This window comes from Anopheles darlingi, chromosome X, assembly GCF_943734745.1.
Source record: "Anopheles darlingi chromosome X, idAnoDarlMG_H_01, whole genome shotgun sequence".
Taxonomy (NCBI): Eukaryota; Metazoa; Arthropoda; class Insecta; order Diptera; family Culicidae; genus Anopheles; species Anopheles darlingi.
In genome coordinates, this window is record NC_064873.1 from 2,291,472 (window position 1) to 2,319,113 (window position 27,642).

Below are 27,642 nucleotides of genomic sequence, written 5' to 3' on the forward strand. Positions count from 1 at the left end.
CCTATCCTGTAGTAGTAAGGAAATGAACGAGTGTACTCGAAGTGGAGAATCTCTCTCTCCCTCTCTGTCTCTCTCTGGCTGCCCAACCGATAACCCGAACATTAGCGTCCTTAGCGCTTAGCTCGCTGATGTGTCAGACGAGTTGGCGCGTGTACTTCTCGGCATCATAGGTACTAGAGCTCGCCGAGGATAGAACGGTTTTGGATTCTACTAAGGCGTAAGTTTGGAAAGGACCGGTGAAGGGCGGTAGCGAGAGAGTAAACAGTTTGCTTGCTCGCTCCATCACACAGATGGTGAAACGGGTAAGATATTGCTCTTCTGATATACTGTATACGGGCTCTTATCAACCTCCTTCCTTCGCCAACCTTCCGCCCTTCGGTCGGCGATTATTTGCTGTCATGACACGGAAGGTCCTCCTGGACAAATGCCCTGACAGGCAGGGTATAGCGCGCAGTGCGCAGGTCTGACCTCCCCGTTCGGGGCAGTACCATCAGCAGCAGCACCAGCAACACCTCTTACAGGTGCTGGCTAGCTGGCTGGCATTTGGGCAAGCGCCAGTGGCAGCTGGGTGTTGGAAAAAAAATGTTTACCCACCTCGTCGTCGTCGTCGTCGTCGTCTCCACTGTTGTTTAAGTAATAGCCCGGAAGGAGTTCACGTTTTAAAGGCCAGAGAAAGGAAGAAAGGAAAGGAGGCTGGAAACAGAAGAACGCAATCCGAATCGCAAGGTACCCAGTCCCAGTGTGCTGTTCGGCGTATTAGGCAACATGAACAACAACACCTACCAGCCGCAGCACCTCGGTGGCTGCGGTAGTGGCAGTAGCAGCAGCACCACCACCACTACCAACCACTACAAGTACACCGGAAGCATCCTGAGCAACAACAACTACAGCAGCAGCAGCGGCAGCAGCAGTTGCAGCACCAACAGTGCCATTATCCACGGCAACAACAATCAACCACGCACGATCAATGGACAGCAGCAGCACCAGCAGCACCAGCAGCAGCAGCAGCAGCAGCAAGGGCTGCGTGTCAGTCGTAGCAGCACCCGGAAAAAGCCCTTCCACTTTATATCCAACATGTGGAAGATGAAGAAAATCATCAAGTTCGACGACATCATGTTCCACCGGGAAATGAACTGCCGGGCACGGTCGGAACCGTCAGGTGTGTGGGCCCACCAACCGAAACACCCCCTCCACCCCCCCTTAACTTTGTCTCACCACTCGGCCTTCGTTTTTCCCAGTGTCAACGTACAGCTGCACCGGAAAGGGTTGCCAGCGGAAGTCGTCGCCCTCGTTCTCGATGCTGAGCCTGTCGCCGGCCAAGTTTCAGAAGTCGACCGACGACGAGCTGGAGGTGACGCGACTTCGGCTGTCCCGCAACGACAATCCTTTCGTGCAGAAGGTGCTGGCTAGTAGGGACAACGTGACGACAGATGTCATCGACGACACTGAGTCGGACGACGCGATCCTAATCCTCATGTCGGACGTAAGTTTAACCAACCCCCCCCCCCCTCTCCCTGGCACGGTTACGGGAGATCACAGTACTAATGTGTGTTCCTCCCCCTTATACGCCACCCCGCCAGGAGTTCAACGGTGATGCGGAAACGGATCCGCTGGCGCTGCCGCAGGTTCACGAACATATGATCCGCTCGCCACCACCAACGTTCTGGCCCCGGGCACAAAAGACTGTCTTTAACTTTGGCGGCGGACAGGAGGAACCATGCCTGCGGGACAGCACCAAGGATACTGGTGCGGGGGTACGTAAGGCTGGTGTTGGTTCCAGATCTTATCGCATGCTCAGATCACGCATGGTGTCCGCTCTCTCGACTTGCAGATTACCAAGCAATTCAGTGGCCAGCGCTAGGGCACCCGGGCAGCTGCGGTAGGGCAGAGCGTCGTGGTGGAGCAACATTTCTTCGGTCCCCATCCTTCTTCTCCTTCCAACCACGCCACGAACCATCTCTTCCACAAAACGAAAATGCAATTAAGCCGGTCGAACGTGAACTTGCGTCACCTGTGCGACTACCCACGTTCCCAAAATCCCAGTGTGAGTGCGCGTCCGCGGTCGCACGTGTGTATTTGGGGTAGTTTTGGCATGAATCCCGAAGCGACAAAACTATAGAGATTTCTTTACTATAACTTGTTACATCGTTTACTAGTAAATATATACATATATATATATATATATATATATATATATATATATATATATATATATATATATATATATCTTCTATATATATAAACATCTCGTGTCACGTTTTTTGTGTACAAACTCCTCCGAAACGACTGAACCAAGGTGTTTTGAATAAAAAGGATGCGTCAAAGCCGCTTTGACGGGCCACCATTTTAAAGGTTTTTGACAGTTGTGTCAAAAACTCAAAGAGACTCATCTTTTGTGGCAATTTCATGGCAATTGTGGCAATTTAACTTTTGTTTCTTTGTGATAGTGCCACTTTTCGTGAATTTTAACTGTCTTAATACCACAGAAACGCGAACACAGCGTTCCCGAAGTAAACACAAACAATCCCACCACTGTCAAACTCTGAAGTTTTTTTCTAAAATCCGATCGGGCGTTTGTTTTACTAGAAGCTACCTGTCTATTTAAAGTACCTTGGTTTAGACCAAATTTGACGTCTATGTCGGTCCGCGTCAGAATGGCTCGGATTTGAATGTATGCCGAAAATGGTCGGTTCGTCGGCGTCCGCGGGGTTCTGTGGGTTTGTAAAAAAAAAGGGGTCAATATCAAGGCGTGCTGCTGGGAGTTGCTGAGAAAACAAAAAAGTTGGTTTAAAAGAACTAGAAGGGAACTCCGTGGTGTATATAACCAACCAGCCGCCAGCGATACGGTTACCCCGTTTGTGCCAAAAAGAAACGCCGTCAACCGCGTTCCGTGAGTGGGCCTCTGGTCGCCGTGCTCATCGCGCCAATCAATCTCCGCCAATCTCCGAAACTCTCGGCACAAACCCTCGTATCTTCCTCAACTCCACGACACGCACGCAAGTGATTCAACCATCAGTTTCCAGCGTCACCGCGCCAATCAAACAAAATCAGCACGGGAAGATAGAAAGCGGGCAAAATGGCCATCAAAGGTTGCTGCTCGGTGGTGAAGTACCTGGTGGTACTAGTGAACCTGCTGTTCCTGGTAAGCTCGCTGCGATACATCTGATCGAATGAGCAGACACTCCCCCCCCCCTCTCCCCTCTCATTCTGTTTTCCTCCCAACATCTAACTCTGCCTCTCACCCATGCCGCTGGACATTGCAGGTTGTCGGTTTGCTAATCGTCTCGCTTGCCATCTGGATGCTGTCCGACCCGACGTTCCTGATTTCGATGACGCAGAATGAGACACACTACACGATCGGCCTGTACATATTTCTGGCCGTCGGTGGGCTCATGCTGGTGGTCGCCTTCCTCGGTTGCTGCGGCGCCTTTAAGGAATCACAATGGATGCTCACTTCCGTAAGCACGGCGCCATGTGGGAGTTCTCCTGTCGCGCTCTAATTCCACATTCCATTCCATTAGTTCTTCTGCTGCTTGCTCATGGTGCTGGTAGCGGAACTGGCCGCCGGATTTTGGGCCTTCCAAAACTCCACCAAGCTGGACGATGTGGTGCGCTCGGCGGTGAAGGATTCGGTGCAGACACAGTACGGTGTAATTCCCGCTCGTACCGCTACACTGGACGCTATTCAGAAGCACGTGAGTGAGACATACACACTCCCTCCCTCTTGCCGCTCCTTTTTCTAGCATTAATTCTTGAATATCGCTCACCTTCTCACCCCTTAATAGTACCAATGTTGCGGTGCTGAAGGTCCGAACGATTGGCAGTCCAGCGCCTACAATAACGTGGAAAGACCGACACCCAGCATTGAGCTCGGTAAGCTACCGATAAGCTACAACGTGCCAGAGACGTGCTGTAGCTCGTACATCTCACCCGAAGAATGCAAGGCTGCCCGCCGAATGGAATATGCGACTACACTCAAACCGGCCAACATATTCGCCGATGTAAGTATAATTTTGCTGATTTATATGGGGAATCGCTCGTTCATCCATGATTCCGCCCTCTGGCCTTGAGCTGCTTGACATAATTGAACTTAGCGTTTGGGAAATAATCGAACCTCACATATCACGCATTACGCCCAGCTATTGGTGAGCGTGTGAGATGACGCGACGCTAGAAGTCGTCCGCGGTACATATGTACCGCTCGCCGACTATAAATAGACTCACGCGTCGTGCGCACCTCCCGGTGTGTAATGAATACCCACCCCTGATTAACGAGCTTCTGCATCAATACCGGGTAATATGATAACATGCACTATTATTAGAGCCGCCTGACTGAAATTATTCGGCAATTATGCTCCTCGGGCTACCACTGGCCACGGTACCGATCTTCTCAGCACGGGCACAAAATCAGAATAAAAGCGATGGCAGTCTGGGAAAAACACAATTACTTACAGCTTAAACAATGATTAAAATATTAATATTGGGTTTTGCTGTTTGCGTCTTTCGCGTGTCCTCTGCAGGGCTGCATGGAGAAGCTGGTCGACGCGATTCGGAAAAACATGAAAACAATCAGCTACGTAGGGGCTGCGATCGTTTGCATTGAGCTGTTGACGCTGATCCTGTCTCTGCTGCTATGCTGTGCAATTCGCCGAAACGACAACTATAAACACTGAACGGATATGAGCTTCCTGCTACCATCGTGCGTGCCTGGTCATTCTTATACGCTCCATTTATTCTCCGGTGCGTAAGAACGGTTCCACGGATGTATTACAGCCAACTCATTCGAATCTTATTTACTTAACGAATCTTACGATGTAGATTTTCTAACGTAACAACAAGGCCATGACAATGTGTTTGTTTTAACTAATCATTAGGATAATGATATACTCTTTTTGTTAACATCCATATCCATATACAAGCGTATTATTTTAATTCTTTAACACATCATTCAGCATATTCCTAAGTAGAATGAACGAATGGTGCACGCCAAAGCCAAATATGAGAATGCATATAATCGATATTGAAAAGAAAACAATTGAAAGCTCACCGGAAAATGGACTGCCAGACAGTTTGTAAAACCAATTATTTATAGTACTATTACACGGCATTTAGTGAATCGCATAAAAGAAACGCGCATATCATTTTTTTATTATTAAGGTTTACCCTTTTATTTTAGTATTTTAGCGAGGTGCTATCTAGTTGATACCGATCTATCTATGCCTAAAAAATGTTCTCTTTTGGGACAGTTCACAGAGAACAGCCTGGCATATGAGGTAGCTCTGTAGGCACTGTCGCAAGCGGGTGCCAAGCATAAAGCCTAACAGCACTTTGCAATGGCAAAAAAGAAGATGCACACAAACCGACAAATGACTTAAGAAACAGCTTCTTGTTTTCAGTAAAGCATAAAGATGAAATAAATATATGTCTACTCCTAACATAAAATTTTCATAAAAAATCAACGAAAAAATTGAGAAATGGGCTACAATCCTGACTTGTTTTTTTGATGTCAAACGTAGAACGCCGCAAGTGATCTTGAAAGTGTTGGGAAACCCAGCAAGAAACGTTTAAAGTTACGTAGTTGTATGTAGAATCCGTGATAAATCCACGATAGAACATGAGCATTTTGCCCAAAATATGTTCTTTAGAGTCGATTAATCTGTTACCAAATTTCTTGCTATTTTTTATTATTTTTTCGTGGTCAGCCAACAGTTTGGAATAAAATAACCACCAAACCAAGTCTACCTATTCTTTGGATCCGCTTTATTTGTTATAACAGTTAAACCATTGTTTCTACATTACTTGAATTCGAATAATATCATAACTCACCGCCCTGTGTTATAGATTAATCGGTTTAATGGGGCCACTTGTAGAGCATTGCGCTTGCTACCTTTTCCGCTGTCTCCTGATTGGTCAGGGCCGCACCTACCGTCAAGGCAAAATCAAACGATGTCGCCGGGCCCATGCTCGTGATTAGATTACCATCGCGTACCACCCGACCGTTTGGCGATTGTTCCGGTTCCTGCCACGCATATCCGGCGCCGTTCAGCGAATCCTTGAAGGCCGGGTAGGAAGTTAATCGGCGGCCCGCGAACAGATTACCGTGTGCGGCAAACACGGTCGGTGCGGCACAGATAGCAGCCACAATTTTCGCGCTACTTTGATAGTGGCGCAGCAGCTCACCGACCGCCGCTGCTTTCGACATCAAGCGAGATCCCTCAAGGCCACCGGGAAGGATGATAGCATCGGGAAGGCTCGCCTCGTCGCTAATGTTCTCTTGCAGATATTTGGCCAGCGTTACATCCGCTTGGATGTTTACGTTACGGGAACATCGCGCCACCAGCTCTTCGTTGCTGGTGCTCACCGCTTCGTCCTGCACCAGAGCGACTGTCACGTCAATCTGTAAGCGCAGGAAGGAAGTATTATTGTGTAAAGGGGATGTTAAAAGCATGTTCACGTATGGGTTGCATTGAATTGACCCTCACATCGCAACGGCGCAGCACATCGACGGCAACGACAAGCTCCATTTCCTCGGACCCAGCTGCCAGCAGTGCCAGAGCACGCTTTTTGAGATTATTTGCCACCGACATAGCCATTCCTATGTTACTGAAACGAAAAAATACGTTAAACATCAGGAAAAAGGCCTTTTTCATTTTACTATAATTACATTCGCCTGCTTTGGTATTTGCTTTCCTCCCGGCACGTCCGATATATTGGCTGCCTAGCAGTCGGATCAGAAGATGTCAAACCGGCGGTTAGAGCACGACACAAACGTCACACTGCGCACAACATAAGAAACGAGATGTTTAAAAACTGGCCACATCAAGCACCACCTAGCAACCACCAAGCGTTGCCGCTCTAGATGGCCATGACGTGTTCAAGCACGCACTCCACGCGGGTCCTACTCATGCACTCACACTAGCACACATTGTGTCGGGACGGTCGTGGAGGCACCAGCGACAGCTATACGCACGCACAAGGTTATCTATTTCTATTTCTATCTATTGCTGCGCAGCGCTCTCTGTTCAGCAACCAGCGTGTAGGGCGAACACACTCCCACCAGCACAGCCTACTGACGTCACCCCTAGGAATGGATGAAACCAGCAGAAATAGTACGAAGAAGCTCGACATCGAAGGAGTTAGGCAGCAATCGGTGGCGCTACGAGCGGATAGTCGAGCGAAGGAAAGCTACAAGCAAATTGGTGACGCGGACATTAATCGCAACGGTACAAACGGTTGGTTTTCTTTTCAACTATTGTTAGATAGCTGGCGTATTTTTCTCGTGGACCGCATGAGAAAAAAATCATTTTTTGGCTATTAGTTCAGAATTATTGCATGGCCGTAGTTTGTGCGCACCCCCTGCTGGGAGGGGGACGGGGTGCGGGAACAACGCCTCATCGCGGGCAAGCAGCATTTGCAATCAATCTTTAAGTTAATGCTTCTCTACTCTTGTAATGCATGCCTAGCGCCTAAATGGAAGTACAGTGTCTCCCTTTTATCATCCACTGCCCACCAAAACAATCGCATGGTGACCTTGTCGCTGAGCAAACCTGCAAACCATATGTCATCATGTAGTAGGCTTGACGTGACAATCGTGCGTCAACGCAATCCTCGATCCTAAATTTATCCTCCTCAACCTCAGCCAATACTTTCTCGTTGCACGCGCCCCTTGCTCGCCTCAGGCTTCGGAGACAAGAGCAGCAGCAGTGTGAGCGATAAAAGCCTCAAGATGCCACGTGAAAACGGAACGAGTGCCAAGGAGGGCGAGGACGAACGGATGCTGAATGGTGGCGAGAGCGGCGGGGCCGCCGTGGTCGCTCGTAACGAGGAACCTACCGAGAAGGATAAGCTGGCCCAGAAGGAGGTGGAGGTGAAATTTATTTCCTCGCCAAACGGGGACGCGCGCATCGACCTGGAGGTGGAGAGCCAGGTATGTAGGTTTTTACATGGTTTTTAACAATTAGCACTTCAAGCCTCCTAACGAGAGAAGCACGGTAAAGTCATGCCTCAATAAGTCTCGTTAAAAGTCAGTCGTCAGTCGGCAGTCGTCAGTTTACCCTGGGTACTACTGTACTGTGCCTGACTCGTTTCCACCTCCGTCTGTTTCCCCCTCGGCAATTCTAGCAAACGTTCTCTGGCATGACCAAGGAGGAGCTGATGAAGTATGCCAACGACCCGTTCTGGGTGCGTCTCCGATGGCTGCTGTTCGTCCTGTTCTGGGGTCTCTGGTTAGCGATGCTGCTCGGTTCATTCTACATCATCTACGTTGCCGACAAGTGTCCCGCTCCGGTACCGCTCACCTGGTGGCAGCAAGGGCCGCTGATCGAGATCGATGAAACGCAATACGAGTCGCAGGTCGAAACGATTGCGCAATTCGGAGCGAAAGGAGTGGTGTACCGTTTGCCGGCCGACGAAACGTACTTCATCCATTCGGCCCCGGTGAAGGAAAAGCTAGAGAAACTGATCGCCACCTTCCGGTAAGTGTAATACACTGCATGATTAACAGTGTGATCCAAGTCCATAGCGTGTAGAAGTTGTACTCGCAGCAGCAGCCACTACGGCGATCCCCACACAGCAAAAATTCTCCGCCCAGCACTCCCAGCAACAAATTGAAATGACCTTCAATTTGAGCACAGGAACAGCATTCTCCACGCCCAGAGCACACGTCGGCTGCTAATCTTAAGCATCGTTCCTTCGCAAGCCTTCGCACAAACCGCTCTGAGCTAAATGAACTGCTTCCGTTTCGGTCACAAGTGCGCGGGCGATTGCTCCTGCTGTGTCCGAGTTATGTCTTCCAAGAATGAATGTGTCGAAATGAAACGGTCTAAAGGCCAATGTTTCTTTTAAAAAGATAGCTTACCAAGAATGACTTCGGTGCGCGACAACGGCTTTTACAAAAGGGGGTCATTGCTTTGACCAACAAAAAAAGGGAGGGGGGAGGTCTGAGGCTGATAAATCCATTTCCGTTGCGATCACTTGGCACGCCGTTTGCCGATGTACCTAAGGCAAACATTCCTGTGGTACGAAAATCAATCAATCGACCCCTGTTTGACTCAATCGACCCTTGTTTTCTCTTCCCTTTTCGTTATTCACCATAGGCCCAAAAAGATTGAAGTGGTCATTGACATCACTCCCAACTTTGTAACAGCAGACGATCCACTTTACAAGTTGGCGCTGGAGAAGGGACCGAACGATCCAGCATCCAAAGCCTTCATCTGGAATGACCTAGCAACGCTTCCGAATTGGCTGTCAATTACGGAGAACGGTAGCGCCTTTAAAAACGTCACGAGTACCCATGCCATCCTGTCCCAGTTTGGCCCGAAGCGATTCGATCTGCAGCTGAACGAAACGATCGCCAAGGAGAAACTGAAGGACGTGCTGAAAAGTCTGATCGTGTACGGGTTCCGCGGGGTGCGCCTATCGAACGCAAAGCACTTCATTATCAGCAATAGCGGCAACGAAGAAGCCATGCCGAGTCCCGAAGCGAACAAAACACTGACGATGGTCGACTACGGTTTCTGGACGCACAAGAAAACGAGCTACCAGCAGGGTTTGGGTGAACTGTTTAACGAGCTCTCCAGCGTCGTCCATGGAGAGCTGCAGGAGAATGGGTTCCTCTCGGTCACTGAGGACATCCTGCGTCCGGACGTGTTCGCATTCAACGGCACCATGCCGATCGACATACCGCTCTACGGTAACATCGAGTACGACCTACGGGAGGCGAACAACACGAACGCAACGAAGCTGCGCAACGACATCGCGAACACGTATAATGCGATCAACGACACCTGCCGTTGCAATCCGTGGTTGCAACTGCGCTATAACAACGCCTCCCTGCAGTATCTCGGTGCATCGGAGTACACGATCTTTAACTTCCTCCTGCCGGGTGTCCCGCTGTTCGCCCTGGATGTGCTGACGGCCAATAACATATCGAAGGATACAATTGAAACGCTGGAAAAGTTCCGCGCTTCGCCTTCGTTCCAGCACGGCAAGTTTGCTGTGTACAACGATACGTCCGCTGGTGCTATTGCGTACATACGGTAGGTGATGATGATCATGATGATGATGATGATGTGTGTGTGAGGGGGTGGTGCTATAATGCTGTCGCTTATTTTCTTTCCCCTCATTAATTTACCTGGGGTTGGTTACGCTAATTACTGCTACCTACTAATACCATCATATATCATTCTTACTACTCTCTTTACACTCCATTCCGTTTGTGTGTGCGTGTATGTATTGATTATGTAAATAATACGCTACTAATCAACTTAATCTGCGATCATTGATGTAGATATATGTAAGTGGTTTTTGCCTATTAACCTATACTCAAATTGAAATACCTACAAGGTACCGCCGACGGAGTATCGACCATTTTGTAAGACTGTGCATTATTTTTCTCTTCGTTGCCCAATCTAGGCTTAAGCCTGGCAATCCGGGATACTTTGTAGCGCTCAACCTCGATCCGAATCAAGAAAAGGTGGCCGATTTCAGTGGCATCGCCGGTATCGGTGCTGAGCTGACAGTCGTGCTGACCAGCAACAATTACGCCGTTCCAGACGTAGCCATCAAGTGAGTAGCGCACACTTTGCATCTCTTCAACGTTCGGTAACAGTTGCTAATGATTATACTTATTATCATTTTCTCTATTCTACAGGACAAAGGTGCCAGCGAATGCTGTGCCCCTGTCGCCCAAGTCGGCCATCATCGCCACGTATGTGCCAGCCAAGTAGACACGGTATGTCAACGGGCGCGGTACATGCAGAGCACAAATTGAATCTATAACATATTGAACATCGCTCATAAATTCTATGTATAATGATTAATGCAGAAAAATCGGAGAAATCTCCGATGTACGCACATTGTTCTACAAATTTTCGCTTTCTCTTTCTATGCGTTATTCTCGTGATCGATTTACGATTTTCCATTGCGGTCAAGACGGATTTGCCATTCTGCAGGCACTGCGTATTGGGTGCGTATTAGGAAAGTGATGTCGAGATCGGAATAAAAAATCATTTATTACAAGCATCTCACACCACCTTTGTATTTATTTATAACAAATATATTCTAGTTGAATTGGCTCCACCACTTCCATGTGAGAGTGTGTTGCTTAGTTCAATAAAAAAAACCAAATGCGGTATTGTTATTACACGATATTGAAGTGCGCGTGTCAGTGGCGCTTTCAGACCAACCTGATGAAATGTTTAAGTTAATACTTGGAAATCCGTTTTATTTTCTGTGTTAAATAAGCACATAGTACAGGACAGGTTGCAAGACAAATCAAGCTAATGACCGTGGTCAGCAAACTCAAATAATATTTTATTTCATCCGTCCTATCAATTAACTAACGAAACAATAAAATATCCAAAATATTCAGATACTCTGTGCCATTGTAAAAAAAAACTGAAGTTCTAATGTTAATTCCCTTGTATTTCCTAGTGCGAATTAAACGATTACTTCGCGCAAGGTAATGCAAGGGAATTAACATTAGCAATAGTTTTCTTTTTGGCATTGATTTCACAGAATACCTTACTAACTAGATATTACCGTATGGGCCCTATTGCGAATGTCTTGTCTTGCAAGCGAGACTGCTGTACTACTGCTGAAAAAACTTAACAGTCTTGTTTAGCTCTTCAATTTAAAGTCTTGTAAACGAGACTGAAAATGGTATATTTTTTCGTTTTGGTCGTAGTTGCCTTTGAAGCGAAATGTTGGTTTTTGGTGGTGTCGGTGATTAATTTGGTAGTATTAGTATTTGTTTTAAATCAGACTGTAAAAATGTAAAAAAATGTAGTAAATCAGACTATAAAAAATCACAAGTTCATTCATAAGAGCTAAACAAGACTGCTAAGTTTTTTCAGCAGTAGTACAGCAGTCTCGTTTTCAAGACGATACACTCGCAATAGGGCCCTAGATTACCTTTCCAAATTTGCTTGACTATCAGTTTGAAGATCCCTTTCCTAGCCTGTTTAATCTACATCACCATGCATGCTGCTACCTAGTTCGATTTCAGTATCGGCCCGGCCACCACCTCCCTCGCCGTTGGTCGGGTCATCCTCATAATCTGCGCTGAGATCTTGAATGAACTGGTTTAGCAAATCGCCAAACGCATAGGAACGCGACTGTTCTGGCTGGCTAGCCCCGAAAAACATCACACCGATCTTTCGCAAATACTTGTCGTACGACGGATCCCGTTCGAGCGCGGGCTTGTACAGATCGCACAGCGCGCGAAACATCGCATACTTTCGGCCCTCCTGTTCGATCGCTTGCAGCAAAAAGAAGAGAAAGTTCAGCAGGGGACGCGCGAACGGTGGATCGGTGCATGCTACGCGGGGATGAAATTTGATGTAGGTAGCAAAGGTTTCCGTGGCCACTGTCAGTTCCTTTAGGCAGAGCAGCTGTAGCACCATCTGAGCGACGAACAGGTCTACCTCACCGGCGTACCCTTTCGCCTGGCTTAGCTCGATCAACAAGAACGCACAGCTAAAACCATCCCTCGACAGTGGATAATGGTAACGCGCCTGAGGAAGGTTGTTCTCGTTGTACATGATTTGTGCGATCAGCTTATGCATCAGCGGGTGGCCCATCGGTGATTGTGCCACCGTACCACTCCATTTAATAGCTTTCTCCTGTTTGGAGATAAGAGAGCACAAGAGGAAGAGGGAATTAAACCAATGGAACACAATCGGACAACTAGTGAGTCAAGTCGTTTCCTACCAAAACTGTTTCGCGCTCGTTGACGCACGGTTTGATCTTTCCTATCAGCTCGCCCAGCCGCTTCATCCACTCCTCGGCCGGAAGGTTCGTCGTTTCGGCTGATTCGAGTGTTTGAATGATGAGCAGCCCGAGATCGGCGCCGCTACCGTACTGCAGGTGGTCGAGCATCGTAACTGCACCACTGTACAACAGCTCCAGCAGCTCGTCGTACTTTGCCTGTGCGCTGTAGCGAAAGTAGAGCGTCCGGTACATCTGGTGGGCTTCGTAGAAATTCTTTGCCTCCATCGACGTTCGTAGCTTTTGCAGTACGCGGGAAACACCGCGTGCATGTTGAATGGGTTTCTCTGTAGTGTCTTTGTCCGCGGAAGCCATGGTCTCTGTCTACTACCTTCTGCAACATGAAACAAAGCTAAATTAAATCGATATGCATCTGATGCGGAAGTGCAACGTGCGGGCCCCGGGAAATTTGTCCACCCTGGCCCATGGATCGCTGCAATTCGCTCAGATAACCTACCTTCCGTGCGGTATTTTCGTATCAAACAAAATAAAATAAATTCTGTACACGAATATTCTCGATGATGACTAGCTGGCGAAGGTGCCGACCACACACACTTTTGATAACACTCGGATCGCTGTCAAGCGGAGCGAAAATCAGACACCCTGTGGCACATCAAAAGCAGATCATCAACAGTAGCTCCTGTGAAAACAGCTAACGCGCCAACAGTGCGTGTTGCGAAGGTTTCCAAAGTTTACGTACAACGTTATGAGAACACATTATTCCCTTACACAACACACACACACATTATTAACGCCCCTTTCTTTGGCCTTCAGCACAAAAACAATATGTGTTGGTGTGCATGTGTCAATAGCTATTGGCGGGGGTTTTCTTGGCGAGCGCGAATAAATGGTGTCGCGAGGAACGAAAACAAACATCGCTGGCCCTGGCAATTACTCATCCTGCGGACCACACGAGCGCATACAAACGAAACAGTGTTGGCTGTGACCCTTTTTTATCGGGTTTCTAGCGATAAGGAAGAACAAACAGTGCTCGTCCTACCCGACAGGATGCGTGGTTTGGAATGCATATAGTGATTGGAGACGGTAGAGTGTTGGTTTTTGGCATGGGTAGACAAAGGTGGCCTAAGAGGTGCAGCCCTGACTGATTCCATCATCCTATCAATTGCAGTGTGCTCAAGGCCAACGCTTCTGCAGCTGGGCCAGTCTCGAGAGTGATCAAGCGAGGTGATCCGGACCCGACAAGCTGACTGACTACGCTTGATTGTACTTCGCACGAGGACTGCCCCAGGGGTCTGCGAAGGGGATTGCGAAGATCATGGTGGGTATGAGCACCTTCAGCTCACTGACGTTGGAGTCCGTGATCGGTATCAGCCTCGGTATGACCAGCAGCGGGTACGAAGCGGAGCAGATGCGAAAGGTACTGATCGGTGAGTTGTTGGTCGCGGTGCGCGACTGCCAGCGACACTACGGTGGCAAGACGGAGCTCGCGACTGAGCAGGATCCGCGCATTCGGCTGCTGTGCGAAGCCTGGGAGGGTTTACTTGCGCACGGGCTGAAGCAGGGTAGCGTGTCGGGCATGCTACAAAACGTAGTCGGCGAGCTGGTGGCCCTGTCGTCCGGTAGTGGGGCGGCCGCTACCGACGGGGCCGTCTTCTGGGACTTTGCCTACCGCCACCTAACCAACCACGAGCGGGAGCGTTTCAGCACGCTGCGGCACGTGTGGTCAGCGTTTGGTAAGGGGCGGGCTCTGCTGCGTGCCATCCTGAACGAACGGGCTCTCGAGCGGTACGTGCTGATGTGGTTGAGCGATGAGCAGCTGCTGACAGAGTACTACGAACCGTGGGCTTTGCTACGGAACGCCGAAGTGCAACATCTGCTGCCGAACGTGGCCGCCGGCCTGGGCACTATACTATTCGCCATCGCCTTCGACGTACCGGAGCTGAATGTGGTGCACAGCGGGGACGGAGGTAGCAGTGGCAGTGAGGAGCGAAGGGAACCGATCATTGCGACCCGCCGTCCCGCCGGCCCGGTACGCAAGATCAATGCAATCGAGCGTGTCATCATGGACAGCGCGAGCCCATCGCCCTCGGAGAGGGGCCCCTTGGGTATGCCGCGGACGTTGGCAGCGGAAACACGAGAGGCAATCTTTTGCGGCAGCAGCAATATCACCACTGACGATAGTTGCTCTTCTCTAACCGAATCTACCGTTAGCTCCGCTTCCACTACCAATACCACAGATAACACTCGCACCGCCGATAACCCTCCGATCGAGAGATCACCCGGTCAATCGAAGCGCACTAGCTTACAGCAAAGCGAAGAGCCCATCTTATCCGTCGAGCAAGCATTGGTCGCAATTGAGCAGAACACCGCACATCGCGTGCCCTCTTGCGATCGGTTAGAGACAGGCATTCCAGAACATGTACCAAACTATGCTTCCTGTGGCCTGACCGTGGAGGATGCATCGAAAGCGGATGACCTGCCGCTGGCTGGCGTGAGTGATTTGGCCACGACACTCGCCGCTACCGTTTCGTATCGAATGGGTAGTGCAGAAAACTACGAGCGACTAAGGCAACACACTAGCGAGCTCGAGGAGCGCTGCCATCTGCTTGAATCGCGCGTTGCCGAGTTGAGCCTGTAAGAGCATCACTCAGTATTTTACTTTCCCTGCGCCTGTTATACGCGACATTAAAGCTAACATGTTGTTCTTCTCTATCTCTCTATCTCTTTCTCTTTACGTTTCCGGTTTCCACGGTATAGAGAAAATCATCGGCTTCGTATGGTCACCAGTGCGAATCGACACACGATGGCGTATTTTAGCTTTGCCATTCCGAAAGCGATCCAGCGGACTAGTTCGGGCCGCGCGCGGAGACCCTTTCACGTGTACGAGATTCGAATCAGTCCGGCGGGAGGTGGTGCGATTACAACCGCCGATGTCGGCCAAGGCATCCGGATAGAAAGCACCAACAGCAGCAGCAGCAGCAGCAGCTGGTGTCTCTACAGACGCTACAATGAGTTCTACCGACTGCATAAGCGCCTCCAGCGGGATTACCCCACTGCCAAGACGCTCGATTTTCCACCGAAAAAAAAGCTCGGCAATATGGTGAGTGTGCTATAATCTTCGATCACTAAATCTATATCGCTATATCTCTGACGTGCTGATAACTGATGTATTCCATAGAACGTGGACTTCGTCGAGCAACGGCGCCAGCGGTTACAGGTCTACCTGAATAGCCTGTTCGCGGTGGTGCTACCGGAGGTGCTGTCTTGTCGGACGCGGGCCCAGCTGGAGCAGGTGTTTCCCTTTTTCTGTGATGACCGGTTTTGAGCGATGCGAGCCAAAGTTGGGAGCGAGGCGCAAGGCCAGTGTGATTCTACGTGAAAGCTATATTACCATACCACAGATGATAAATACAATTGTTCCCTGCTGTTTTCAACTGACTCGTGCTCGGTTTGTCTGTCTATATTTGCTGCTATAGCATGAGAGAGCATTCCCAAGCATACAACCACTACCATTGTTGCTCCAATGTGCGTTTCTACCAAGTTCTTGTTTCGCTTTTGTTGTTGGTTTTTATTTCTCGAAATAATTTCATTTGCGTTGCTCCACGTTTGATGTAGTGTATCGCTCAATATCACGCGCTAGCAATCGTTTTCCTTCTTTTTTTGTTACAAGTTTTTCCTACTCTTCCAACAACCAATCATCCAAAACCTCTAATTTGTCCATTTCATTCATTTGCAAAATCGCCTCGCTAGTCATTGTAATTCATTTACCGGCTTGGGGCCATAAGTCGGACGCGAAAACATCATCCTGGAGTACCCGATGGACCCGATTCGATCGGAGCCGTACAGGAACTCTGGTAGATTACCACTTCTTCGTCGTCGTCTCCCTAACTATCATGCTTTTTGTAACGCAGACATCACATAAGGATTAGTAGTGGTATAAAGAAGGAAGGGGTGACGACGACCGATGACCGCTCTAATTATGACAGGGATGTTAAATACTTCTTTTTCAATAAATAAATACACCAGCAGAGGTGTGCGGCAGCGCTGATGTGGACCAAAGTATTTGCTGTTGCTTTAAACTAACAGGCACTCGCCAAATGGGCCTGTTTGTCTCCCTGCATATATAAGTCATTTGCTCCTGCTGTTTATGCGAATGTAAAAAAAGTGCCTGTCAAGAAAGGTTTCGAAGTGTGTGTGTGTGTGTGTGTGTGTGTTTGTACGTGTGAGTGTGTTTGTGTGTGTGTTTGTATGTGTGAGTGTGTTTGTGTGTGTGTTTGTGTGTGTGTGTATGTGTGTGTGTGTGTGAATGTGTCTTTGTGTTGAAGAAGGGGGAGAGGGGACTGATAACGCAAATATATATTATTGAATAATCTTCCAAGCAGGCTGCTGCAAGGTTGTTGAATATGTAATGTGATAAGGTAATTTTCATACGCGTTTTGAATTATAAATCCAGCTTAAGGTGCTCAGGGCTGCACACATTTGTCGCGAGTTTCGGGAAAAATCGTCTGCATGTAATAAAAAAACAGCTTAGCTGCTTTTTTAATGGAGACGATCCACCTGTTCCGCGATATCGAGAGAAACATTGTGTGCAGCATCACCCTTCGAGTTCAATCTATCCGTTTCCCTATTTTCAAACCTTCCATTTCTTTTCCCTCTGCGACTCTCTCTTCCTTTTACTCCGCTTTCCCTCGCTTCCTTTCGGTTGCCTTCGCTCTCTCTACCCTTTCTTCGTGTATTCTACCTGCATTTTCTATGTTTCTTTTTCGCGTCGTCTATAATTCGTCGTGACCTTTCACAACGTTCCTAACTTCGATCGAACAAGTATCAATCTATATTTATAACATATTATAATTTTCTTCCATTATGGTTCCTCCTTTTTAATTCGAAATTGTAGTTAGAGCGACCCGTAACCGCTTTTTGCTAGAGTTCACTCTTTTTAACCATTTTTTTTATCATGCTGTTGTTTGTTGGGGAGGTCTTCCTCGAGGATGATGGTAAGTATGAAGCATGGGAGGCTGCCACACACGCAGATTAATCTATTCATTGCCCCATCTGCCTAAGCCAAACACGCAAACAGGACACTTGAAGGTTATCTGGAGTGTTACCACCATACCAGTAACCTCCGCCAAATGGTGATGGTGAAGATGGTAGCGAAGGAAATGTGGAATTTGCAATATGCGAGAATACAGCGTCTTAGGCAAAAGATATTGCTATAATCAACTAATCCTAACATTCTTTGCTGTTACTACAGTGTGTTGTTGCACGCGGCTCCAATTAAGCTATAACGGTTACACCGGAGAGGATAATGCACAGGAGGAGCTTGCGACACCGCCCGCCAGATCTCTACAGGCCAAAGGTGTTGCGTTCTTCGTTACCGATATCGTTAACTGTCACCTGCCGCATGGCGCTGAGAATGGTAAGCAGCGGGGGCCGACGCGGACTACTATCGTTGGGGGGGGGGGGGGGGAGAGGTGTGATGGGTCGTTAGATGGTGACAAAGGCTGATACGACCAACAAATGTTAACCTCTTATTGGTCCCCGCCCCCGCTCGTCAGCGGCTTCAGCTCCTTGATCTGTTTGATCAGGTAAGCTTTTTCGTCATTAAACTGCTCATCCTCAGAGCGGTCGGTGTGGAACCGGGTGAGGAAATCGACCAGTTTCTCCTGATTGCGCAGCAGAATGTCAAGAATTGGTTTCGGTTTATTCGGATTGGCTACGAAAACCTACGAAGAAAAGAACAAAAAACAACAGTAGAGTAAAGGGAAAATGACTGGCGAGACACGGTTGTGTGTGGCTTGCGCTGTGCCCAATCATAGGCCGCCCAAAACGTACCTTGAACACGTGAAACGCTTCGAACTGAATGTTGCGAGATTTTTCCTTCAGCATGTTCATCATGAGTTTCAGATTGTCCGGGTTCGAGATGTACTTTGTCATCACCTAGCACGGGAACCAGAAGAAAGAGTAAGCGGAAAGCGAGGTGGTCAACCGAATATGCCACAACAGGGGATAGTTAATGGAGCTTACCGTGAAGTTGTGTCGATCTAGGAGCAGCTCCCCGAGCAGCTTGAGGCTCTGGCGTCTGGTCACGTAGTTCTCCGAGTTGAGCAGATGCTCGTAGTGTGTGAACACTTTATCGTAGTTTTGCTCGAGAAACTCAGCGCATAGAATCTTATGGCGGGTTAGCAACTCCTTGAACGTCGAGAATGCGTCGGATGCGATGTCGAACGTGGAAACCTCGACGTAGCGGAAAAAGTTGAAAAACTCGTCCGAGTGCAGCATGATCTTGGCGAGCGCCTCGTAGCGAGCGCACTCGCGCAGCATTGTACCACAGTTGAGCGCAATCTCCTGATGCTCGTAGCTTTGAAAAAAGGGAAAGAGTAACGCATGAGTTTTACAGCTCTTCCATCTCTCCAAGCATCTGCATCAAGCATCTCCCCGCTCCTCGCTCTTCCTGGTACGCTTACCCAGCCATTAGTGTGAACAGAATCTCGGGCTTTGTGCAGATGTACTCGACAGTCGGCGAGCGGGTACCGATTTGTCGCCGCAGCACGTTATTGAAGATCTGTGCCACATCCTTCTTACCCTCGAAGTCAATGCGGTTTAGGTTCTGCAACGGAATTCAAGGATCGTTACTATAGTAATATAACTTCCAGGAGGGAGGGTATTTCTTTATTACCTGTATTAGCAGCAGGAGCAGATTTGTGCTGTAGAGTTCGTGTGCGAGCTGCGACACGACGATCTCGGTCTGTGGTTCCGCGTCCGATGTTCCGTACAGCATATTTTTGATGAGCACCTTTATAAAAACAAAAACAAAACCCACGGTATAGTATTAGTACATGCGATACGCGATTAGACTGATGGCCAGGTCCTACAAGCTCTAGACTGGTATTGTAAGATGACTCTTCTTCATTGGTGTGAGATGCCCCCGAAAATGCTTGGACTGAGGGAAGAAGATTGGAAGATTCTTCCTCTCCATCGAATGCAGCGCCAGGCGGTGGCGGTCGGCTGCCTGCGATGCTTCGGTGCGAGACATTTGCGCGCACCGATGACTCATGCCGTGCAGTATTGGTATGGCAAGAAAGAAGCCAGACCCACCCACCCCCCGCCCCCACCCCCTTTTTGCATCCTGGTACACCATGCATCATCGAACAGCAAAATAAAGGACGACGGTTAGCACTAGTGGCGGACAGACCTGGGAGGGGATGGATGGCTAGCAGGCAGTAGCTTGCCGCAAGTGTTATTTGCGCTAGTATCTGGTGCTCGACTGTTTGGCGAGAACAAAAACAACAATCCAGACATCCAGAGAGAGAGAGAGAGAGAGAGTGAGAGGGAGAGGGAGAAAGAGAGAGAGAGAGAGAGAGAGAGAGAGAGAGAGAGAGAGAGAGAGAGAGAGAGAGAGAGAGAGAGAGAGAGAGAGAGAGAGAGAGAGAGGGAGGTAAATGAGTCATGATGCGATTCGAACGAGAGACCTGACCTGACCTGGCCCGGCGTGTCTAAAGGGAAAAACACGCGCACACAACATGAAGAAGCACGCTCACGCAGGTTTAGGGCCGCGACGATCGCACTCTTGCAATGCTGTTGCAAGTGTTGCAAGTGACGAGAGGATCTGGTATGGTACCAGCACCTGCAGCATCTGCTGATACTGCGGCTAGGGGAAAATTGTATAGTCCAATAAGGCAGTAGGGCAAGGGGGTGTGTTCCAATGAAGATCAATCAGTTATCATCTGACTTGGTAGCTCTTCTGATAGCGGTATGCCTCTGAACTACTGATAGCTGAACTCGGGGCTGTTCCGCAAAAAAACCAAAATGATGATGAAAACATTGTTTAAGCCCATGGGGTAGCAGCAGACCGCTAGGGGCGAAGGTGGTCTTTTCTTGAGCTCACCAAGTTACAATCCAATTAGCAGATCTGAGAGAGCGATCTCGAAGTAGGTGAGCGCACACTGATCGTACACGGATCGACCTGTGCTGTGTGTTGTGTGGGAGTGCGGAAAGGGGAGAGGAGGGGCAGTTGAGCGTTGAAAAGCTAATTGGAAAAGCGGTGAAATCCAATGCCCGGGGTAGGGGGGGTGGGCGCATAGACAGCGCCCGCACCCGACCGGAGTATCTAGTCCGGAACACTGGCGGCAGCTGTGCTGCTACACCGCCAGAGCTTCGCGTGGTTCGTGGTTCATGTTTCATTCGATCTTTGCGCCTTGCGCGTTGACTCTTACCAGATTCTTGCTAACATCCTCCTGTGCTTTCTCTGCCTTCTTGTCGCCTCGCTCCAGCGAGGCTACCGCCTCTTTGAGAGCTTTCACCAACTCCTGCGGGCTCTTCTGTGATTTCCCGAACAGCGGCATCGTGTGTTTGTGCTGGGGTTGATGGTTCAGTTGGTCGCGTCCGTGTTGTCACTACTCTTTCTGCCTCCTCCTGTGCCGTCAGCAAATTGTCCGGAGTAAAGTTTAACTTCTGTTGATTTTTCTTTACTGTGTTTGCCGCACTTTTCCACTGTCCCCGTGGATATGAATCTCGCACAAAAACACGCACTAACAGTTGGCACCGATCAACCGGATGATAACTCGTCGGAACCTGTCGGAACACCTAGATGAGCACTGGCGAATGAAAGCAGAAAATAGTTAAACGATCTTATTCGTGGTTAGAGGGATAATGATTGACGGTCGGGCCGGGGTGTGTTGTCCTGGTCTGAACGGTTGTGTGCTCTGAAAGCCGGCTTTCAAAGGGGAAGGGGCAGCAGGTGGAAATATGCTAGAGGGATCCCGGTGGTCCCGGTGCGCACTTCACTCACTGGGCTCACAACACAGAAAGAAAGAGAAATGCAACCAATTCGCTCTTCGCGCCCTCTCTCTCGCTGTCCAACCGTCATCGGTGCAGCAGCAGCAGCAGCAGCACACATACACGCGGCTGGCGGTTTGATCATGTGTATACGTATGCGCTTCTCGATGCAACGGACACACACACACACCCCCACAACAGCAGCGCATCAACAGTCGGGCGCATCGGGCGCCTTGAACAAATTGTTCCAGCTGTTGGTGGTCCGCTCGCGGCAAAACGCGGCACGGGGGAAGGAGCCGCGTGCACTTTTACACGCGGCGCACAACTAGTGCTCGCGCGCGACCACGGAATTCGCGTCTCCATCACTTGTGGCATCTGCTGCAGATCGAGAGAGCTCGAAGCCCGGATGGAAGACTTGTTCTCGCCATATGTGTGTTTGTGTACACACACACACACACACACTGATGAGCGATACATCTGTACTGTGCCGAAGGCCAAGGTTAGTGGCAGTTGCACTCGTACGTAGCAACAACAATCATACCAGCGCTACGCGATCTGTACTGTGGACACTACAGCACGTGGCATATACATGTATAAATTTATATATAGATAGATATAATGCCGTGGATGGCACCTGCATCGCCACTCTCTTCGCTCTCTTTCTCTGTTCCACACTGTTTTTTTCTGCACTTTCCTTCCGTAGGGCGTTGTTGTTGTTGTTGTTGTTGTTGTTGTTGCTGCTGCTGTTTGCTGCCACCAGCAGCAGCAGCAACAGCTCTCGCCCACCCTCCCTGCCCACCGATGCCATCGCATCACAATAACAACACAGGATTACATGATGGATGGCGGATGGTCGTCGTCGTCTTCATCTTTGAAAAGCAGCGCGACGACGAATCGGCAAGGGGGCAGCCAACTTCCTATGAGGGGAGGGGGGGTAGGTGTCCTCGCCCGCATGCAGTGTCACAGATGAGCGAATGACGACCTTATTGGCAGAGAGTATGGCCACTTTGTAGAGCAGATCCAGAAAACTGGCCGCTTAAAGATTAGGCGGACACATTGCATACCGTTTGCATACAGGGACGGGGACGACGACGACGACGATAACGACATGACTGCATTCACCGTTCTTTGCACCTGAACACACATACACACAAACACACCAGTGAGTCTCAACGAATAACAACAACAAAAACAACACTACGATGCAGAAGGATGTGGCGAGGAAGTGTGTCACTGGTATTCAACCAATAGCAACACAACAACAAAAAACAACAACAATAGCGTCTCACACATCACCAAGTTCCGCGGAAAAGCAGGAACCGTCGTGTATCAGTTGCTCAATCCGGTGCAAAATCGGCTCCTCCTCCGTCCGGCGCGTTACCCGGGGTGCTGGTGTGTGCGCTCGCAGCTGTCTTTCCGTCATCGATCAGTTTTGTTGTTTCGTCTTCTTACTGTTTTTCACATTCGAAAATCTTTCTAATTTCCACCACTTCGCCTCTTCAAAGGCAACCCTATTGTGTAAACACACTATAGAGAGAGAGAGAGAGAGAGAGAGAGCGCCAGCAGCCAGCCTCGGGAGTGTGTGCGTGTGTGCGAGCAAGCAAACGGCGGGATACGGGCGTACACGAGCGCCAGAGAGGGACGCAGCAGGCCTGGCAGGCTGCGCTGTTGGTCTTTAGTTGGCCACATGGTATACTTTGCACGTTCGAGGATTTTCCTTCTTTTCCTCCTCAAGCACGCATGCACGCACTCACGCACGTCGCGATGAGCAAGAACACGCACACACAACGGTTGTTACAATCGCGTAACCTTCACTAACCGGACTCACGAGCCAAATCGCGGCCTGCGCCTACTATCTGCTTCGCTGACGTTTTCCTTGCGTTCGTCCGAGCTGTCCAATGAAATATCAGCAGGCTGGCAGGTTGTTAGACAGAACGCAAGGAAGGAGAAAGGGGCAGAGGGAGAGAAGGAGACAGCAGTCGAATTTGAACAACAGTAGCACACAACACGCACACAACAAAGGCACACTCGTCGCACACACAGGGCCCTCATACCATCTTTAGCAATATACGTCCGCCACACAAAACATTTCGGCTCGGGATATTGCTATTGCGCACGAATTGCACGGGTTGTTCGTGCGCAGCTGTCACGACCAACTTCTGCTATCCCTACCCCACACCCATGAGTAGTTGTGTTGCACTGGATTATGGGAGAAGAGGCGGACAAAATATGTTGCAAACAGCGATGAGGATTTTTTTGCATTTATGCAGTAACAATTTTCGAATATTTCTGTTTCATTTCAGCTGAATGTCGCGGTTTTGTGTTCGCGTGTTTTTAGCGCGTAAACAATTGGTCTCCTTTGCAACTCGAAACCAATCGCGAGCGTCCGCGTGCGATTAACAAACACGTGTATACTCTCACACTTGAACGTTGGCAGCCCCTTACTAAATATGTTACAAGGAATAAACCATACCTGCTTCGCAAAATTGTAATCAGGAGCACACACCAGATCGCTTCAGCTTCCAAATCGCAACTGTTCTCGCACATGCACCGAGTCTGGAATCTCGCTCGCCTAGCGTTCGATTCTTTTGTACTGTCGCGACGACCAACGGTCGATCACCCGGTTCTGATTGTTCTGTTTCGGCGTCTAGAAATTTTTCTTGCGCTGTAACGCCTCTAGCCGGCTGGAGCATGGACGATGAACGCGTGTCCCTTTTGTCTTCAGCTTTCGTTTTTTTTTTCATGTTTTTGATTTTCAAGTATGGCGGCTGCTCGCGGCCTACGTGATGGAAAATCGAATTGGCGCGAGAAATTTGCTCTTTTCATGCATTCACATATGAAAACTATTGATTTCTGCACAGCGATGAGGATTTATGCATCCAGTAACCATTTTCGAACATTTCGGTTTAATTTCAGCTGAATGCCGCGGGTTTGTGTTCGCGTGTTTTTAGCGCGTAAACAGTGTTCTCCATTGCAACTCGAAACCAATCGCGAGCATCCGCGTGCGATTAACAAACACGTGTACACTCTCACACTTGAACGTTGGCAGCCCCTTACTAAATATGTTACAAGGAATAAACCATACCTGCTTCGCAAAATTGTAATCAGGAGCACACACCAGATCGCTTCAGCTTCCAAATCGCAACTGTTCTCGCACATGCACCGAGTCTGGAATCTCGCTCGCCTAGCGTTCGATTCTTTTGTACTGTCGCGACGACCAACGGTCGATCACCCGGTTCTGATTGTTCTGTTTCGGCGTCTAGAAATTTTTCTTGCGCTGTAACGCCTCTAGCCGGCTGGAGCATGGACGATGAACGCGTGTCCCTTTTGTCTTCAGCTTTCGTTTTTTTTTTCATGTTTTTGATTTTCAAGTATGGCGGCTGCTCGCGGCCTACGTGATGGAAAATCGAATTGGCGCGAGAAATTTGCTCTTTTCATGCATTCACATATGAAAACTATTGATTTCTGCACAGCGATGAGGATTTATGCATCCAGTAACCATTTTCGAACATTTCGGTTTAATTTCAGCTGAATGCCGCGGGTTTGTGTTCGCGTGTTTTTAGCGCGTAAACAGTGTTCTCCATTGCAACTCGAAACCAATCGCGAGCGTCCGCGTGCGATTAACAAACACGTGTACACTCTCACACTTGAACGTTGGCAGCCCCTTACTAAATATGTTACAAGGAATAAACCATACCTGCTTCGCAAAATTGTAATCAGGAGCACACACCAGATCGCTTCAGCTTCCAAATCGCAACTGTTCTCGCACATGCACCGAGTCTGGAATCTCGCTCGCCTAGCGTTCGATTCTTTTGTACTGTCGCGACGACCAACGGTCGATCACCCGGTTCTGATTGTTCTGTTTCGGCGTCTAGAAATTTTTCTTGCGCTGTAACGCCTCTAGCCGGCTGGAGCATGGACGATGAACGCGTGTCCCTTTTGTCTTCAGCTTTCGTTTTTTTTTTCATGTTTTTGATTTTCAAGTATGGCGGCTGCTCGCGGCCTACGTGATGGAAAATCGAATTGGCGCGAGAAATTTGCTCTTTTCATGCATTCACATATGAAAACTATTGATTTCTGCACAGCGATGAGGATTTATGCATCCAGTAACCATTTTCGAACATTTCGGTTTAATTTCAGCTGAATGCCGCGGGTTTGTGTTCGCGTGTTTTTAGCGCGTAAACAATTGGTCTCCTTTGCAGCTCGAAACCAATCGCGAGCGTCCGCGTGCGATTAACAAACACGTGTACACTCTCACACTTGAACGTTGGCAGCCCCTTACTAAATATGTTACAAGGAATAAACCATACCTGCTTCGCAAAATTGTAATCAGGAGCACACACCAGATCGCTTCAGCTTCCAAATCGCAACTGTTCTCGCACATGCACCGAGTCTGGAATCTCGCTCGCCTAGCGTTCGATTCTTTTGTACTGTCGCGACGACCAACGGTCGATCACCCGGTTCTGATTGTTCTGTTTCGGCGTCTAGAAATTTTTCTTGCGCTGTAACGCCTCTAGCCGGCTGGAGCATGGACGATGAACGCGTGTCCCTTTTGTCTTCAGCTTTCGTTTTTTTTTTTCATGTTTTTGATTTTCAAGTATGGCGGCTGCTCGCGGCCTACGTGATGGAAAATCGAATTGGCGCGAGAAATTTGCTCTTTTCATGCATTCACATATGAAAACTATTGATTTCTGCACAGCGATGAGGATTTATGCATCCAGTAACCATTTTCGAACATTTCGGTTTCATTTCAGCTGAATGCCGCGGGTTTGTGTTCGCGTGTTTTTAGCGCGTAAACAGTGTTCTCCATTGCAACTCGAAACCAATCGCGAGCATCCGCGTGCGATTAACAAACACGTGTACACTCTCACACTTGAACGTTGGCAGCCCCTTACTAAATATGTTACAAGGAATAAACCATACCTGCTTCGCAAAATTGTAATCAGGAGCACACACCAGATCGCTTCAGCTTCCAAATCGCAACTGTTCTCGCACATGCACCGAGTCTGGAATCTCGCTCGCCTAGCGTTCGATTCTTTTGTACTGTCGCGACGACCAACGGTCGATCACCCGGTTCTGATTGTTCTGTTTCGGCGTCTAGAAATTTTTCTTGCGCTGTAACGCCTCTAGCCGGCTGGAGCATGGACGATGAACGCGTGTCCCTTTTGTCTTCAGCTTTCGTTTTTTTTTTTTCATGTTTTTGATTTTCAAGTATGGCGGCTGCTCGCGGCCTACGTGATGGAAAATCGAATTGGCGCGAGAAATTTGCTCTTTTCATGCATTCACATATGAAAACTATTGATTTCTGCACAGCGATGAGGATTTATGCATCCAGTAACCATTTTCGAACATTTCGGTTTCATTTCAGCTGAATGCCGCGGGTTTGTGTTCGCGTGTTTTTAGCGCGTAAACAGTGTTCTCCATTGCAACTCGAAACCAATCGCGAGCATCCGCGTGCGATTAACAAACACGTGTACACTCTCACACTTGAACGTTGGCAGCCCCTTACTAAATATGTTACAAGGAATAAACCATACCTGCTTCGCAAAATTGTAATCAGGAGCACACACCAGATCGCTTCAGCTTCCAAATCGCAACTGTTCTCGCACATGCACCGAGTCTGGAATCTCGCTCGCCTAGCGTTCGATTCTTTTGTACTGTCGCGACGACCAACGGTCGATCACCCGGTTCTGATTGTTCTGTTTCGGCGTCTAGAAATTTTTCTTGCGCTGTAACGCCTCTAGCCGGCTGGAGCATGGACGATGAACGCGTGTCCCTTTTGTCTTCAGCTTTCGTTTTTTTTTTTTCATGTTTTTGATTTTCAAGTATGGCGGCTGCTCGCGGCCTACGTGATGGAAAATCGAATTGGCGCGAGAAATTTGCTCTTTTCATGCATTCACATATGAAAACTATTGATTTCTGCACAGCGATGAGGATTTATGCATCCAGTAACCATTTTCGAACATTTCGGTTTCATTTCAGCTGAATGCCGCGGGTTTGTGTTCGCGTGTTTTTAGCGCGTAAACAGTGTTCTCCATTGCAACTCGAAACCAATCGCGAGCATCCGCGTGCGATTAACAAACACGTGTACACTCTCACACTTGAACGTTGGCAGCCCCTTACTAAATATGTTACAAGG

The 27,642-nt window shown here is 48.8% G+C and overlaps 7 protein-coding genes across 21 annotated transcripts; 4 read left to right on the forward strand and 3 right to left on the reverse strand.

Moving 5' to 3' along the window:
- Nucleotides 1-190: 190 nt before the first annotated feature.
- On the forward strand, nt 191-2,154 carry LOC125955315 (uncharacterized). 2 transcript variants are annotated; one of them, XM_049686435.1, is made up of 5 exons: nt 191-302; nt 411-1,159; nt 1,239-1,483; nt 1,581-1,754; nt 1,832-2,154. In XM_049686435.1, exons 2-5 carry the CDS (start codon nt 766-768, stop codon nt 1,859-1,861), a joined length of 843 nt encoding a protein of 280 aa, XP_049542392.1. In that variant the 5' UTR covers nt 191-302; nt 411-765; the 3' UTR covers nt 1,862-2,154. The 2 variants fall into 2 exon arrangements, with proteins under 2 accessions (XP_049542392.1, XP_049542401.1); XM_049686444.1 differs by having other exon boundaries at nt 243-302; nt 437-1,159.
- Nucleotides 2,155-2,730: 576 nt separating this feature from the next.
- LOC125951544 (CD9 antigen-like) lies at nt 2,731-5,657 on the forward strand. Its single transcript, XM_049680471.1, has 5 exons — nt 2,731-3,142; nt 3,264-3,458; nt 3,522-3,695; nt 3,786-4,001; nt 4,520-5,657. Exons 1-5 carry the CDS (start codon nt 3,077-3,079, stop codon nt 4,670-4,672), a joined length of 804 nt encoding a protein of 267 aa, XP_049536428.1. The 5' UTR covers nt 2,731-3,076; the 3' UTR covers nt 4,673-5,657.
- An 89-nt stretch (nt 5,658-5,746) lies between these two features.
- LOC125951556 (protein dj-1beta-like) lies at nt 5,747-6,764 on the reverse strand. Its single transcript, XM_049680483.1, has 3 exons — nt 6,664-6,764; nt 6,482-6,602; nt 5,747-6,396 (listed from the first exon to the last, which is right to left on the reverse strand). Exons 2-3 carry the CDS (start codon nt 6,590-6,592, stop codon nt 5,851-5,853), a joined length of 657 nt encoding a protein of 218 aa, XP_049536440.1. The 5' UTR covers nt 6,593-6,602; nt 6,664-6,764; the 3' UTR covers nt 5,747-5,850.
- Nucleotides 6,765-7,071: 307 nt separating this feature from the next.
- Nucleotides 7,072-11,043, forward strand: LOC125951452 (neutral and basic amino acid transport protein rBAT). 3 transcript variants are annotated; one of them, XM_049680318.1, is made up of 6 exons: nt 7,072-7,222; nt 7,679-7,926; nt 8,121-8,473; nt 9,095-10,036; nt 10,413-10,565; nt 10,651-11,043. In XM_049680318.1, exons 1-6 carry the CDS (start codon nt 7,087-7,089, stop codon nt 10,724-10,726), a joined length of 1,908 nt encoding a protein of 635 aa, XP_049536275.1. In that variant the 5' UTR covers nt 7,072-7,086; the 3' UTR covers nt 10,727-11,043. The 3 variants fall into 3 exon arrangements, with proteins under 3 accessions (XP_049536275.1, XP_049536266.1, XP_049536283.1); XM_049680309.1 differs by having other exon boundaries at nt 7,072-7,231; nt 10,651-11,042; XM_049680326.1 differs by having other exon boundaries at nt 7,134-7,231; nt 7,639-7,926; nt 10,651-11,042.
- A 121-nt stretch (nt 11,044-11,164) lies between these two features.
- On the reverse strand, nt 11,165-13,382 carry LOC125951492 (Golgi to ER traffic protein 4 homolog). Of its 2 annotated transcripts, none has more exons than XM_049680375.1 (3): nt 13,225-13,381; nt 12,711-13,119; nt 11,165-12,622 (listed from the first exon to the last, which is right to left on the reverse strand). In XM_049680375.1, the coding sequence occupies exons 2-3, from the start codon at nt 13,080-13,082 to the stop codon at nt 11,963-11,965; spliced, it is 1,032 nt and encodes a 343-aa protein (XP_049536332.1). In that variant the 5' UTR covers nt 13,083-13,119; nt 13,225-13,381; the 3' UTR covers nt 11,165-11,962. The 2 variants fall into 2 exon arrangements, with proteins under 2 accessions (XP_049536332.1, XP_049536324.1); XM_049680367.1 differs by having other exon boundaries at nt 11,172-12,622; nt 12,711-13,101; nt 13,225-13,382.
- A 202-nt stretch (nt 13,383-13,584) lies between these two features.
- LOC125951470 (uncharacterized) lies at nt 13,585-16,166 on the forward strand. 3 transcript variants are annotated; one of them, XM_049680347.1, is made up of 4 exons: nt 13,585-13,835; nt 13,897-15,362; nt 15,486-15,828; nt 15,907-16,166. In XM_049680347.1, exons 2-4 carry the CDS (start codon nt 14,044-14,046, stop codon nt 16,051-16,053), a joined length of 1,809 nt encoding a protein of 602 aa, XP_049536304.1. In that variant the 5' UTR covers nt 13,585-13,835; nt 13,897-14,043; the 3' UTR covers nt 16,054-16,166. The 3 variants fall into 3 exon arrangements, with proteins under 3 accessions (XP_049536304.1, XP_049536313.1, XP_049536296.1); XM_049680356.1 differs by having other exon boundaries at nt 13,585-13,818; XM_049680339.1 differs by having other exon boundaries at nt 13,585-13,811.
- A 69-nt stretch (nt 16,167-16,235) lies between these two features.
- LOC125951508 (protein Mo25) lies at nt 16,236-23,579 on the reverse strand. 9 transcript variants are annotated; one of them, XM_049680460.1, is made up of 7 exons: nt 23,558-23,579; nt 20,942-21,322; nt 19,405-19,521; nt 19,193-19,335; nt 18,753-19,086; nt 18,561-18,665; nt 16,236-18,451 (listed from the first exon to the last, which is right to left on the reverse strand). In XM_049680460.1, the coding sequence occupies exons 2-7, from the start codon at nt 21,068-21,070 to the stop codon at nt 18,257-18,259; spliced, it is 1,023 nt and encodes a 340-aa protein (XP_049536417.1). In that variant the 5' UTR covers nt 21,071-21,322; nt 23,558-23,579; the 3' UTR covers nt 16,236-18,256. The 9 variants fall into 9 exon arrangements, with proteins under 9 accessions (XP_049536417.1, XP_049536344.1, XP_049536361.1 ...); XM_049680387.1 differs by lacking the exon at nt 23,558-23,579 and adding an exon at nt 23,323-23,427; XM_049680404.1 differs by lacking the exon at nt 23,558-23,579 and adding an exon at nt 23,332-23,404.
- Between the last annotated feature and the right edge of the window lie 4,063 nt (nt 23,580-27,642).